This window comes from Trachemys scripta, chromosome 14, assembly GCF_013100865.1.
Source record: "Trachemys scripta elegans isolate TJP31775 chromosome 14, CAS_Tse_1.0, whole genome shotgun sequence".
NCBI lineage: Eukaryota > Metazoa > Chordata > Testudines > Emydidae > Trachemys > Trachemys scripta.
Window position 1 is genome coordinate 18,751,873 of NC_048311.1, and position 14,061 is coordinate 18,765,933.

Genomic DNA, 14,061 nt, shown 5'->3' on the forward strand with positions numbered 1-14,061 from the left:
GGGCTACCTTTCTTCAGTGCCTAGTACTCTGCTGGCCAGCCTGAATAAAGGCTGATGGAATTAGCGTGGGGTGGAGTTAAAGCATGGCCTTGGCTTGGTTCTTAACCCTCCTGTTATAGGAACCAGAGATATTTGGGTAGAGCTCCGTGAGCCCCAACCTGGTATGAATCATTTCACTCATGGTGCCTGCTGCAGTGTGCCACATGGATTCCAGGATGTACCAGGTACATGGGGCGGCACCAATGGGGCACTGTACTCCACACAACTACTCCAGCAACGTCTGACTGAGTGGGTAACTCCTTATCCGAAGCCTGGGGTCAGGTCTGCCTAGGACAGGCTGGGCACCGATCCTACCTCCTGTCTGTTCTGTTACCCTTTCCCCCATCTGCAGGTCAGTGCCTATGGATTTATCACGGACAATTACCGAGAGTTTTCAGACCACTACTATGAGCGAAAGAAGAAGCCTCTGGTGTTCTATGCCAACCATGACATGCTGCTGGAGGCGGAGCTGTGGAAGAGCCTGCACAGGGCAGGCATCATGAAGCTGTATCAGCGGTGAGGCTGGGTGGCACATCCCTTGGACTCTTGCTGTAACAAAAGTAGTTTTTCTCCTCTTCCCCAAGGGCTCCATTCTCCCTGGCAGGGGCTGTCCAGAATTCATGGGCAAAGGTGGCAAACTGAGAGCTCACCCAAAGCCAGCCTTACAAGCAGGAGCAGAGGGCGAGTGCGTGAATTGCAAGACTGCCTTCTGCAAGCCAGGGGTGCTGCCTGGAGGATTTTGCTCAGATGGCAAAGCAAGTGGGGTGAGGTCTCTCTCCAAGGAACCTGCTGATTGGCTCGAGCCAACAAATCCCAGACCCTGCCTTTGTCCCAGAAATGCCCCGGTTCCTCCCATCAAATACGACACCTGCAAGGAGCAACTTCTGACACTGGGAAACGAAGAGGGGATTTCAGAAGCAATAAGCCTGAATGTTCGATGTGCGTCTCCCAAAGGGGCGTGATAGCCCTGAGAGAAGACGCTCGCTCCCCAGCACATTCCAGCTTCTCATTGCCTTCCTTTGAGTATTACATGCAGAGCACAGAATGTGGCTGTGGAAAATACCCAGCCTGCCCGTCCCACCTTTCCATCACACACTGATGCCAGTCTGCCACAACCCCGAAGAGCCTAATTTGTTGTGTTCAAACTCCTTCATGGAGGGACACATCACAGCCACAATCCTATAGCTGAGACCACCTGGATGGAGCTTGTGGACATTGCTCCTCAATAGATTGGGTGGGTAGGTGAAGAGCATTGTGGCCAGGCAGCCTTAACTGTATGAAGGCCCCCCAAGCCAACATATGCACATACACTCCACTTTCCAGACAGATCTCCCATCACTCGCAGCATATAGCAGAGGCTGACTGCCCTCTCCAACGTGTGCTTCAGCCACACTCCTGGGGCTTTCACTCCACATTGATGTCAACAGGTGAGGGTGGGGTTGTCATACTTAATTAGGCCCCCCACAGGAAATTGGGGCAGGTGGACCTGGTCAAATGGGAGGAGTTGAACTATGCATTATTTTGCATTGCAAACCTAGGGGCACTGTGTATATTCAGAGGAGGAGCCCCAGCCCTTGTACAGATGGATGGAACCCACCACTCCATTACTTAATACTAAATCCCCCTCAAGCTAAATAAAAAACCCAACTAGCCAGCAGTAAGGAGGGAAAATTCTTTAACCATGAAGCTACATTTTGTAAGTTAATTACATGTAACTAGGAAGAGTAGATCAGCAACAGGTTGGTTTTGTTCTACAGGGAGGTTGCAATGACTAGTGATGGATGGATGCTAAAGCACAATGGAGGAGTGTAATTTGAAACATTTTCCCACTCTGTATAATTGCATAAATGTTGAATGATCTTTTATGTTTTCTTTTGTTGTTTTGGGTTGGGGTGGGGGAAGGGGGTAGAATATGACTGGCAGAGGCTGGCACTGAAAGCAGAGCAACAATACAGTGTGTGGCTGGACACGAGAGGAGTCTGATCTGGGGGTACGGCTGCAGTGAATTTCTACACAGGAGGGGAGTGTGAACAGTTCTGAACTCCATGAGCGACAAGTGCTGCCAAAGGCTGATGAACGTGATCCTAACGCGCACAGGCAGGGACTCAGCCCCCACTTGCTTTGCTCTAAGCCCAAGAATTAACATTTTAAAAAATAAATAGTTTATTTGTCCTAGTCATCCTTGTAAAACAGCACTCAGTGCTGCAGATTGTAACAGGGGAACAGCTAGGATACAAGACTAGGTATCGGGAGACCCAGAAACTCAACCTCGCTGTGCCACTGTGTCTGTTCTCAGGTTTGATTTTATGTATTGCAAGATACAGAAACTAGCAGTGTTCAGACTGACTCATTCCATATCTGTAAAGCACATACACATTATCTGCCTTTAACAGATGGGGGATGTGAATTGTCCAAGTCCACATCAGTGCCCAACATGGATGATCTAGAACTTTAGCTCAGTTAGGGAACAGTTCTACTATACCCTCCTGGTGCAAGCAGATCTCTTGCCTTCTATAGGGGTAGGTTAGTCATGGAAGGCTGTAACCATATCTGAAAACTGTTCCAGCCATAAGCCCCTGTGTGGAGGGCCTTACATTCTCAAAGCCCTGTAAAGTGCTGCATGTTACTAGCGTTTTCTATAGCCTGGTGATGTAGCCTCTTTTAGTAATGAGGGACTCACCCTTCTCCTTACAGTCATATAGCATAGAGTCTGATGTATCATAGGTGAAAGGGCTGGTTAGACTCACTTAAGTTTGGGTTTAGAACATCACTAAAACTCAGACACCTGACATTTTTGATGATTTATTTCTGAAAGCTAAAACCTCCTTGGTCAACAGCTCTCTTCTCCAGCCAGCCCTGTTGGAGGAAAAAACAAAACAGGATCTAGTCAGTAAAGGAAAACATTAACAAGCCCCTTTCTTCTGTGCTGTCAAATTTATTGTTAAACAAACAAACAAACAAAAAAAAAAAAAAAGAGTAGGGAAGGTGGCCAAGCGCCAAGGACACAAAGGAGCCATCCATCTTTATTTTACCAGGAATACAAAGAAGATCGTTTGAGGAGGTTGGCAAGACTTAACTGAAATGATGGACAGGCCAGTTCTTGCTCTATTACTGACTGGCATGATAAAGACCTGCACTTTATCAGATGCAAGGCTGGTCCTGTCAATGTCACAGCTAGTCTCACTGGAGCCATGTTCCTAGCACTCCAAGCAATTGTCCCTTTTCAGCACTTGAGTCTCAGACCCATTCTTGCCTTAACAGACACCACGGAGCTGTGTCAAACTTAACAGCAAAGAGGAAACCCTGCAGTTATGTGTTGGTGACGTCACCTGTGGGTATCAGGTACCAAATGAGAAGTACTGAGAAATAAGGACTATATAGGAGACAGACTGACTGAGACCTTGCTTCAGATCATTCTTCCTTTTTTGCAGCAGCATCCTGAAGTTAGAGACTTATCAAAGTCAACTGACATGCAAAGTCTGCAAAAAACAGCTGCTATCTAGATATTGCAAATAAGATTTATGTTGAACCAATTCCTGAATCTCCACAAGTACTGAACACTGTTTACTTTTATTTTCTATTTCTAGCCTCTCTTTTGTTTTATTTGCAACCTGGGAGCAGACAGCTCCAGTTTCTTACTCAATAAATTATGCCTTCTAATTAAACAAATCCTGACATTGCACCAAGTGTGACATGAAAAATCCACATGATAGAACAAAGTTTTGTACAGGAATTCACTGCCAATCTACCGCATATCAAACACCAAACACTTAAAACAAATCCATTGCTTTTCTACTACATTCCTCCCCATCCCACATACCAACCTCCAAGCCTAAAGGAGTTCGGTTATCTTTGGATCCATTGTCCAATTCATTCCAGGTCAGGAAACCATGCACATGTTACAAGGACCTCTGGCAGATCGATCACACCTTCAAATCCTGTTGGAGTTTAAATTACAGTGAGTTGCTAGAAATAATGCAGTTAATGGTCAGTCATTTGGAAACTTTTTAAATTCAAGATTAGAGTGCTTAAAAAGGCAAGTATGCATTCTTCTCTTTCCTCATTTGTGACATGGAGTACAGAAGTTAAGTGACTTGCCCAAGGTCAAACTGCAGGTCAGGAATAGAACGTAAATCTTTGATTGGATGTCCAATCTCTTGCTGTAGCCTCTCCTCTTGCTCTCAAATGTTATTACTCTTATTTTGATAAAAGAATCAAGGGGTTATTCAGGGATGGAGAAATAAAGTGGAGCATGACAGAGGACAGTAGGGCTCTCGCGTTCCCTGAGGAGAAAACAATGATCCTAGTGAGGCAAATAGAAAGGAGCTTAAACACTGCCAAATTAAGTGCAAGAATATAATAAGAAAAGCCAAAGAGGAGTTTGAAGAACGGCTAGCCAAAAACTCCAAAGGTAATAAAATGTTTTTTAAGTATATCAGAAGCAGGAAGCCTGCTAAACAACCAGTGGGGCCCCTTGATGATTGAGATACAAAAGGAGCGCTTAAAGACGATAAAGTCATTGCGGAAAAACTAAATGGATTCTTTGCTTCAGTCTTCACGGCTGAGGATGTTAGGGAGATTCCCAAACCTGAGCCGGCTTCTGTAGGTGACAAATCTGAAGAACTGGCACAGATTGAAGTGTCACGAGAGGAGGTTTTGGAATTAATTGATAAACTTAACATTAACAAGTCACCGGGACCAGATGGCATTCACCCAAGAGTTCTGAAAGAACTCAAATGTGAAGTTGCGGAACTATTAACTAAGGTTTGTAACCTGTCCTTTAAAATCGGCTTCTGTACCCAATGACTGGAAGTTAGCTAATTTAACACCAGTATTTAAAAAGGGCTCTAGAGGTGATCCCGGCAATTACAGACCGGTAAGTCTAACATTGGTACCGGGCAAATTAATCGAAACAATAGTTAAGAATAAAGTTGTCAGGCACATAGAAAAACAAACTGTTGAGCAATAGTCAACATGGTTTCTGTAAAGGGAAATCGTGTCTTACTAATCTATTACAGTTCTCTGAAGGGGTCAACAAACATGTGTACCAGTGAGCATAGTGTACTTAGATTTCCAGAAAGCCTTTGACAAGGTCCCTCACCAAAGGCTCTTAAGTAAATTAAGTTGTCATGGGATAAAAGGGAAGGTCCTTTCGTGGACTGAGAATTGGTTAAAAGACCAGGAACAAAGGGTAGGAATTAATGCTAAATTCTCAGAATGGAGAGGGGTAACTAGTGGTGTTCCCCAAGGGTCAGTGCTTGGACCAATCCTATTCAACTTATTTATAAATGATCTGGAGAAAGGGGTAAACAGTGAGATGGCAAAGTTTGCAGATGATACTAAACTGCTCAAGATCGTTAAGACCAAAGCAGACTGTAATGAACTTCAAAAAGTTCTCACAAAACTAAGTGATTGGGCAACAAAATGGCAAATGAAATGTAATGTGGATAAATGTAAAGTAATGCACATTGGAAAAAATAACCCCAACTATACATATAATATGATGGGGGCTAATTTAGCTACAACAAGTCAGGAAAAATATCTTGGGAGTCATCGTGGATAGTTCTCTGAAGATGTCCGCGCAGTGTGCAGAGGCAGTCAAAAAAGCAGACAGGATGTTAGGGATCATTAAAAAGGGAATAGAGAATAAGACTGAGAATATATTATTGCCCTTATGTAAATCGATGGTACGCCCATATCTCGAATACTGTGTACAATTTGGTCTCATCTAAAAAAAGATATACTGGCACTAGAAAAGGTTCAGAAAAGGGCAACTAAAATGATTAGGGGTTTGGAACAGGTCCCATATGCGGAGAGATTAAAGAGGCTAGGACTCTTCAGCTTGGAAAAGAGGAGACTAAGGGGGGATATGATAGAGGTATATAAAATCATGAGTGATGTGGATAAGGAAAAGTTATTTACTTATTCCCATAATACAAGAACTAGGGGTCACCAAATGAAATTAATAGGCAGCAGGTTTAAAACAAATACAAGGAAGTTCTTCATGCAGCGCACAGTCAACTTGTGGAACTCCTTACCTGAGGAGGTTGTGAAGGCTAGGACTATAACAGCATTTAAAAGAGAACTGGATAAATTCATGGAGGTTAAGTCCATTAATGGCTATTAGCCAGGATGGGTAAGGAATGGTGTCCGTAGCCTCTGTTTGTCAGAGGATGGAGATGGATGGCAGGAGAGAGATCACTTGATCATTGCCTGTTGGTCCACTCCCTCTGGGGCACCTGGCATTGGCCACTGTCGGTAGACAGGATACTGGGCTAGATGGACCTTTGGTCTGACCTGGTACGGCCATTCTTATGTTCTTATCTCTTACTATGTCTTTGCATCTTGCACTGATCAGGGCAGCGTACTGAACAGAGCATTATGCAATGTACTTGAAACTCAAACACTATCTCAAATTTGGCTGCTGCCTATCACTTTGGGATGGGAAGAAACAATTGTCACCAGTGTAGTGGGGAGGTGGAACACTACTTTTGCTCTGACATGCTAGTGGTACAGCACATAGATCAAGTAGTTATGGACCAGTCCAAATCCTGGCTCCCAGGAGCATATTCCTCTGATGTCACATTTTGTTGACACCATAAAAAGAGCCACCGCAGAAGGCACAATCAAGTTATTATAGCCAATGTTTTGCCTATAGGTCTCCCACCAGTTAGAATCAGTTAAATCAGCAATTTGCCAGCAGAACAAGCTTCAAAGCTGGTTCAACCAGAAACACTGACAGTGTTATTGCAGTGTCAAGGTAACAGACAAAAACCAGATTGTAAGTGAACAGAAGGTTGATCACTCAAGTTAAGCACAAACGTCTCTCAAATTTTCCCACTAACCAGGGCAAGCAACATGCGTCTCTAAAAAACCCTTTATCATACATGAAATCCACAACCAATTTTTTGTTTGCTAAAGATTTTACAGAATGCACCAAACTGGGCAATGCCTATTTTGAAGGGTTCCATTTATCCATTATGTTGAAAAAGGATGTCCCCTGGGAAATGTCCCCAAGTGCAAGTTCTATAGGATTTCACCAAGACAAAGCTGTGATGATTGCCCAGGATAGGATTCAGCACAGACAAATGGGACACTTAAAGGACATCCTATCATTTATCTTGTCTTTCAGATTTTAATCTTCTACAAAGGTCACCAAGGTAGGAAAATAAACTGCCGGGGGCAAAGCTCAAAAGCCTCAGAATATTTGTTTTTCCCCTCACGGCTGAGTTTTCAGACAGGGATAACATCACATCACTGGCTTACAGACTTCAAGGGACAGAAAAGCAGACTGAAAACCGAGTTAGGATACATTTGAAGAGCTCTGCAGAGTTTGTCAGCCTTGCCCAATGCAGGTATAACCCAGATATGTTCACAGAGATTAAGCAACTGGCAGGGACGAGGAATGTGTGGAAAACTGGACATCAAGTCGAGTTCTGCTCCTTTCGGCAACATTTGGACCATAATTTCCTCGGCCCTTTGTCATTCAACACATCAGGTTACAGCCTGCTAAGAGACAGGATTCAATCTGTTCAGGAGGGCAACAGCTGAACACACTAATGATCGATCACCCACTACATTCCTATGCTTCACTGGCAAGGAATAGGTTCAAGGAATCAGCACTCTGCACGCCATGACCCACCTCTGCTGACCAAAAAGCCTGTTGATTTCTCACAAGGCACAGAGGCAAACATTTCTCTAGCAATTCCTTACCAGCTTGCAGTCAAAGTTACCAGTTCCTGGCTTGAGACAGGCACTTTCTTTAGTACTGGATCACTGGGTGGAAGACACAGTGCATCCTGTGAATGCAAGTACAAGCCACATATTAAAGATTCATCATACCAGTCCTTAAAGTAAACTTTGATCCTTCAATTTCATTAAAGCAGACGTGAAAGTGCTGAGCCTCAGAGAGTCAGAATTCCACAAAGGAAGTTTTCTTTTTCAGACAGGGATAACTTAGCATCATCACCAGCTCAGCACTCAGACTAGAGATCTGCCCAGCATGAGGCCAAAGGACGTTCTTTGCAGCTGTTTACTTGTCACCCACTCAAGAGTAGGCATCCACACCCCCAAGATTTCTCATTCTAAATCCTAGCTTACAGGGACACCAACTTAAAGTGTTACCTATGGTTACTAAAATGAAAAAAGGAAAGTACCACTTCCCCAACCCCCTCTCAATTTGGGCCCTTTGTATGATCAAAATTGGGTGATTAGTGTCAGTTTCCCCTGCATGCGAGACAAGGCTGTAAAACTACACGCTGGCAGGGACAAGAAGGGGAAGGTCCATTACCTGAAGCTACTTTAAAATTCATTTTTATTCGCTGTATTTCAAGCCAACGGCATCCCTCTTGGCTCAACCTTTTCAGTGCTCATGGCCGGATGCTAGTTTTGGGGCACCTCCACCAGCCACATACAGAAATACATGCTCTACAAAATGGTGTCCTCCATGCGATGTTGTCACATACAACGCGTGCAAGGTCAAGCTGCACAGAGGACACCATTTTCTAGAGCAGGTCTGCTGTGTAGAGGACATATTTGGGGGCCACCAGTTGGACTACCCTGCACCTTGTTAAGAACTTATCATAAGAACGGCTATACTGGGTCAGACCAAAGGTCCATCTAGTCCAGTATCCTGTCTTCCAACAGTGGCCAGTGTCCCAGAGGGAATGAACAGAGCAGGTAATCATCAAGTGATCCATCCCATCGCTCATTTCCAGCTTCTGACAAACGTTATGTGGAAATATTGTAACACCCCTCCCCCCCCCAACTCATATACAGGAAGAATCCACCAGCACTTTCTGTAAGACATTTGAGGGCTTATTACATGAAATACATTTGGACATATGGAAAATAAACTATTAATACATCCTTTGGAGGTGCCTTTAGCTTTTATATTCCCTGTTGAGTCATCACTTGGTGATTCTGATCTATGCCTCCCCTCCAGCCAAAGAAAGCTTAAAAAGGCTTCAGCGTAAGTCCAGATCAATGCACAGACTAATTATTTATTCTTTCACTAGCTCTATTCCTTTAACAAATATATTTGTGGGATGAGCTGCATCTCCATAGCAGAGCGTCACCTAATCCCTCCGTACTCCATTCTCCCACTCACCTTTGACTGTCACAGCACCCAGCTGTCCAGCCTAGCACAATGACAGACTTAAATGCCCATTCATGGAACGCTACCTTTCAACTTGTGGTCTTTGATAGCAAAGGGGTTTGCACTCAAATGTCTACTGCAACAAACCAGCAGCCAGGACAGGTGGGAGGGAGAGACAGAATAATTACAATAATCAAGCATTGCACTCATTAGCTCTAGGGATCACAACAGTGTCATCCAAAACCACTGAATAGAGCAGCCTTGCCTCCATTTCCCAACAACAATGAAAGGGACTTTTTTGACAGCACAAGACAGATGCTAACATGCCTCACCATTGTGCAGATGAGCAGACAAACACAGGCTGATCAAAGGAATTTTCACCTTCGTTAGAGACTCATGGGTGGTTAGTGGGAGGGATACTCTCATCCAAAAGCCTCATTCTGGATTTCCAAACAGAAAGAGGTGCTGCACCCTGGGAATTTAAGAACAGGTCACAGGGTTAGGGTTAGTCAACATACAATCAGACAAGCTTTCATTTCTGGGTTTCCTTAAATCAACTTTGCAGTGCTGAGCTTCAGAATCACAACTCCACAAGTGAAAAGATCTTTTTCAGACAGGGATAACTTTGTATCATCACCTGCTCAGCTTTCAAAACAGTTAAGACCCGTACCAGGCAAAGTCGGTGTGTGCAAAGCCAAAGGTTCTACTCTAACTGTATCTGTTCCTTTGATCGCCATGCTCTCCACCCCATGTGATGACACCTGGTGGCATCAGCAGAATGCACCTTCAATAGCATTCATTTTCTTTATTGGACATTTCAGTTAGAGGTTGTGTTGTGCAAAGGCATTGCATGTTCAGCATGAAGGCTGTTTGTTAGCCAAACTCATCACCCACTCCAAAAAACAAACAAATCTTTCTAGTATCAGAGTATTGCTTTTGTAGTAGAATTCACACCAGAACTGCTCAGAGAAGCACTTCACACTGACGGGAAAGTCAGCTTAAAAATAAATCAATCACTTTGTTCGGTCACCGCTACCAGAACCCCTTAAGATTAGTCGGAATGAAAAGAGTAACGGAGAAATTTATTTACAGTAGACACTCAGCGTTACGAACACCTCGGGAATAGAGGCTGTTCGTAGCTCTGAACAAAACATTATGGTCGTTCTTTTAAAAGTTTACAACTGAACATTGATTTAACACAGCTTTGAAACTTTGTTTAACACAGTACTGTACTACATTTGCTTCCACCCACCCCCCGGCCAATATCTTTGCTACTGCCAGACTGTGTCCTTCCCATTTCAAATGAGGTGTATGATTTACGAACTGAATAGTCACTCTGGTGTTCGTAACTCAGATTCGACTGTACCTTTTAAAAAGCTTACTCTGTCCATCATAGACACATGCAGCATATTATACTGTTAGCTGTACTGTTTACCCAAATAATCAGTTAAGGCAATGGTTAAAACCTTACTGAAGTGAATGAAAAGATCCCTATAGACTTTAAAGAACACTTCCAAAATCTCTTGGTTTTCCCTGTTTGTGCAGTTCTCCCACATAGCAGGAGAGAAACACACCATATACAATTACATGTTCATGTTTTGCAGAACAGCAATATTTAGCAAGGGCAATCAGCAGAACCTGACGTAACTTAGCTTTGTTATATTGACTGGATTTCACACTGACTGTTTCATGTTAAGAGAAACCAAAAGAGACTTTAAGAACACCATGCAACCCAAAAGCCTGTCCCTTCCACCAACAGTAGTTGGTCCAGCGAAAGGATATTACTTCCCCTACCTTGACTTCCTGTTAAGGTGTCAAGGAAGTGCATAAAATGCTAAAGTTTGAGCAAGGAAGGGAACAGACTCTCAGTCTCTGTTCCTTGGGGGAAACCATTCCCTTTAGAAGTAAAAATTCTCAGACATTTCCCATGAGCTACCAAGACCAGAAGTGCTTTTCAGTTTACAGCCAAAAGGAAATGACTTCAGCAACAATAGCAGGATTCAAGCTGTCCCTTCAAAGTAGGCAATAATATACAGGAGTCATTGGAACAGAGTATCTGAATAGGAGGTGTCCCTTTGAGCCACAAACCTTAACATTCCTGTGACATATACACCCCCCCAGACGCATTTAGCACAGATGCCATTAGCAATGCCCACTGGGTAGAATCAGGAACCACTAGGAGTGCATATACAGTTACGCAGAGAACCCTAGAGTAGTTTAAGGCAGTGTCCCTCAACTAGGGAGTGAGGGCCCCCAGGCAGGTTTCAGAGCCACCATGCTTATGGCTGGTGTTAGACTCCCTAGGGCCCAGTGCAGAAAGCCAAAGCCCCATCATACAAGTTTGCAGCCCAGAGTTGAAGTCAAAGCCTGAGCAACTTATCTTCACAATGCTCCCCCTGGCATGGGGCCCAGGCAGTTGCCCTGCTTGCAGGCCAGCCCTGGCTTTTATATGCAGGAAAACAGTTGCTGTGGCACAGGTGGGCCATGGAGTTTTTATAGCATGTTGGGGTGCCTCCAAAAGAAGGTTGCGAACCCCTGGTTTAAGGGACAGCTCAATGGCCCAGCAAGTCACATGACCTAGTAGGGGTGGGTTTTAAACTTGAATTACACCAAGACTTCGGGTGCCTCAGCCCAGGCTCTTGAATGAAGCTTTCCAGAGGCAGGGAAGGGGGAGCTGCCAGATGACTGTAGAGCAGTTTTCCCCTGTGCTGCACTGTCATTTAAGCTGCCCACTTACCAGGACTCAGCAGGGTGCTGCTGGGCTTTCCTTCCTCCCGCATGCTTTAGGCAGGGACCTGCAACAGGGGAAACCAGAGGGATTAATTGGGGCATCTTATCACCAGCCGCTTTCCCATACCCAGCTGGGCCAATAGCTTCAGAGGAATAGGGGCCCTAGTCACTCCCCCATCGGGGAGGAGAGAACAAGCTAGAGGCAGCCATGGGACTTGCGGCCAAAGATCTTCCGCACAGGCTGACGGGGAAGGGGGCAGCACTTACACCACCAAAGCGACACGCTGACCGGGCACCAACCCAACTGATACACCGCGGGGCGATGCACAATTGCCACCCGCTCACATATCACGAGACCGCGTCTGCCTACAAGTCGCCGTTACCAAGGATGGCATCGGATCCTGCCACAGTCCGAATCTAGTCACCACCAGTTCACCCACCAACCCGCCGGCTGCGAGCGGAAGAGACCGCAACAGCCGGAAGTGTCCCGCCCTATCCACTGCAAGTCTCGTTTCACCTCTCGCGAGGCTGAGAGGGGATTGTGGGAAATGTAGTTTTCTCGTCTGGCCCGCTAGTGCCTCTGAGGCTTCTTTGGAGGGAGGCTGAGTCTTTGGAGGGAGTGGCGGTATTTTCATCGTACAGCCCGCTTGGTCTCCCGGGTGTTTTACACGCTGCTGCTCCATGGGGCAAGCTGCTAACTTTGTTAACAATGAGCTTCCCTGATGGGAAAGCCAGATTCTGCCCAGGATTACACCTGCCTGGGCAGTCAGAAGCAATGGGGCTGCAAATCAGATCAGAATTTGATTAATTTCTTTCTCCCACTCCTGTCTTGGTGCTTTCTTCCATGCTAATGCTCTACCTAGCAGAGTTCACAAAGCTGCCTCCATATCTCCATTTGGGCCCTTCCTAAAAGTATTATTATTCCTCTTTGTACAGCCACAGCGCCAGAGGGAACAGGCGCCACTGGATTAGGCATCGTACACACACAGAATAAAAGTCTGTGGCAGAAAGTACAACAGTGCTTGTTGGAAATTTGACTAATGGGCATTAAAGGCTGGCATCAGTGGTGGAGCACTATACCATATACAAGATGATAGCTAAGGTGAGACTAAATGACGAAAGACCCAAAGCCTCACCCCCTTTGTGAAGGAGCTAATAACAAATAAAGAATTCTCTGTGATGCCCGTCTCTAAATTCCCTGTTACATCTTGTCTTCTCTACACTGTAAGTTTCTGTGACAAGGATTGTCTAATTTTGGATTTAGAACAGAGCCATGCTTCCTGTTGGCACTTAACAAAGAAGAAATACAATAATAATAAAGAATGAAACAAATTCAAACCCCGGGCTTGGTCCTGATCTCACATATGCTGCTGTCACATTGGTGTAACTCCACGCCAGCTGCACAGAAACCACAGCAATAGTACACTATAGATAGATGGACAGATCTGATTAGATGTCAGTGAGTTTCTCCTGATTTACACCGATGTGAGTTCAGAATCAAGCACTAGTGCCTCTGTGAACACAGTATTAGCATTACCGGTTATTAATGGCGTTTGTTGAATCTTCACAGTTAATAATAAAAATATGATCATACTTAGCATTGATACAGAGCTCTGCATCTCCAACAGGCAGTACCAGCCTTAATTTTAAATGGCTAATTAGCTAGAGGTTTTGGATTAATTAGAGATTAATTAGTAAGTGTGTGTATAATACTTTGAATATGTAATGCATGCTATAAGTGGTCTGATTATCATTTATTATTAAAAGATGCTGTAAAATCAGTAGGGCACCACTCAACCCATGAATTGTAACAAAATTTAAATAGCCAAAATGTATACTGCTATAAAAGAATCAAATGGAACAAAAGCAAAAGTAGCAAGTATACAAAGTATCCATTTCTACACCTCTGGGGTTTATCTGCTCATGCATAGATGCTATCTTTAACCTGCAGGTGTATAATCTTTAACACAGGAAAAACCCTGAGCATCTTCCCTACATTAGAAATCAGAGCCCCCCGCCCTTTCTTAGGAATCCTCCCTCTCCTCCATCCTCCCAGGAAGCACAGTGCTGGTGGAAGCCCTAACGAATGACCTCCTAATTATTACTAATGTTACAATAGTTTGCTGGGGACTGTATAAACACCCTGAGGGAGAGTCCCTGCTCCAAAGAGATTGAGAGAAATAAAGCGTGGGAGG

At 44.5% G+C, this 14,061-nt stretch overlaps 1 protein-coding gene, 1 long non-coding RNA gene and 2 other non-coding genes across 5 annotated transcripts in view; 1 reads left to right on the forward strand and 3 right to left on the reverse strand.

Moving 5' to 3' along the window:
• The window catches only part of ST6GALNAC2 (ST6 N-acetylgalactosaminide alpha-2,6-sialyltransferase 2), a 26,204-nt gene extending 22,500 nt beyond the window's left edge, over nucleotides 1-3,704 (forward strand). Inside the window, exon 10 of the mRNA XM_034790503.1 lies at nucleotides 392-3,704. Within this exon, the coding sequence (XP_034646394.1) occupies nucleotides 392-559 (168 nt within the window). The 3' untranslated portion in view covers nucleotides 560-3,704. The remainder of the gene's footprint in view (nucleotides 1-391) is intronic.
• On the reverse strand, nucleotides 2,828-12,357 carry LOC117887783. 2 transcript variants are annotated; one of them, XR_004648203.1, is made up of 6 exons: nucleotides 12,292-12,357; nucleotides 11,874-11,931; nucleotides 9,469-9,608; nucleotides 7,753-7,838; nucleotides 3,864-3,977; nucleotides 2,828-2,895 (listed from the first exon to the last, which is right to left on the reverse strand). It is a non-coding gene; the product is annotated as an uncharacterized LOC117887783 (long non-coding RNA). The 2 variants fall into 2 exon arrangements; XR_004648202.1 differs by having other exon boundaries at nucleotides 12,250-12,343.
• LOC117887827 lies at nucleotides 7,937-8,016 on the reverse strand. The gene has a single exon (XR_004648210.1). It is a non-coding gene; the product is annotated as a small nucleolar RNA R38 (small nucleolar RNA).
• LOC117887828 lies at nucleotides 9,704-9,781 on the reverse strand. The gene has a single exon (XR_004648211.1). It is a non-coding gene; the product is annotated as a small nucleolar RNA R38 (small nucleolar RNA).
• Nucleotides 12,358-14,061: the final 1,704 nt, after the last annotated feature.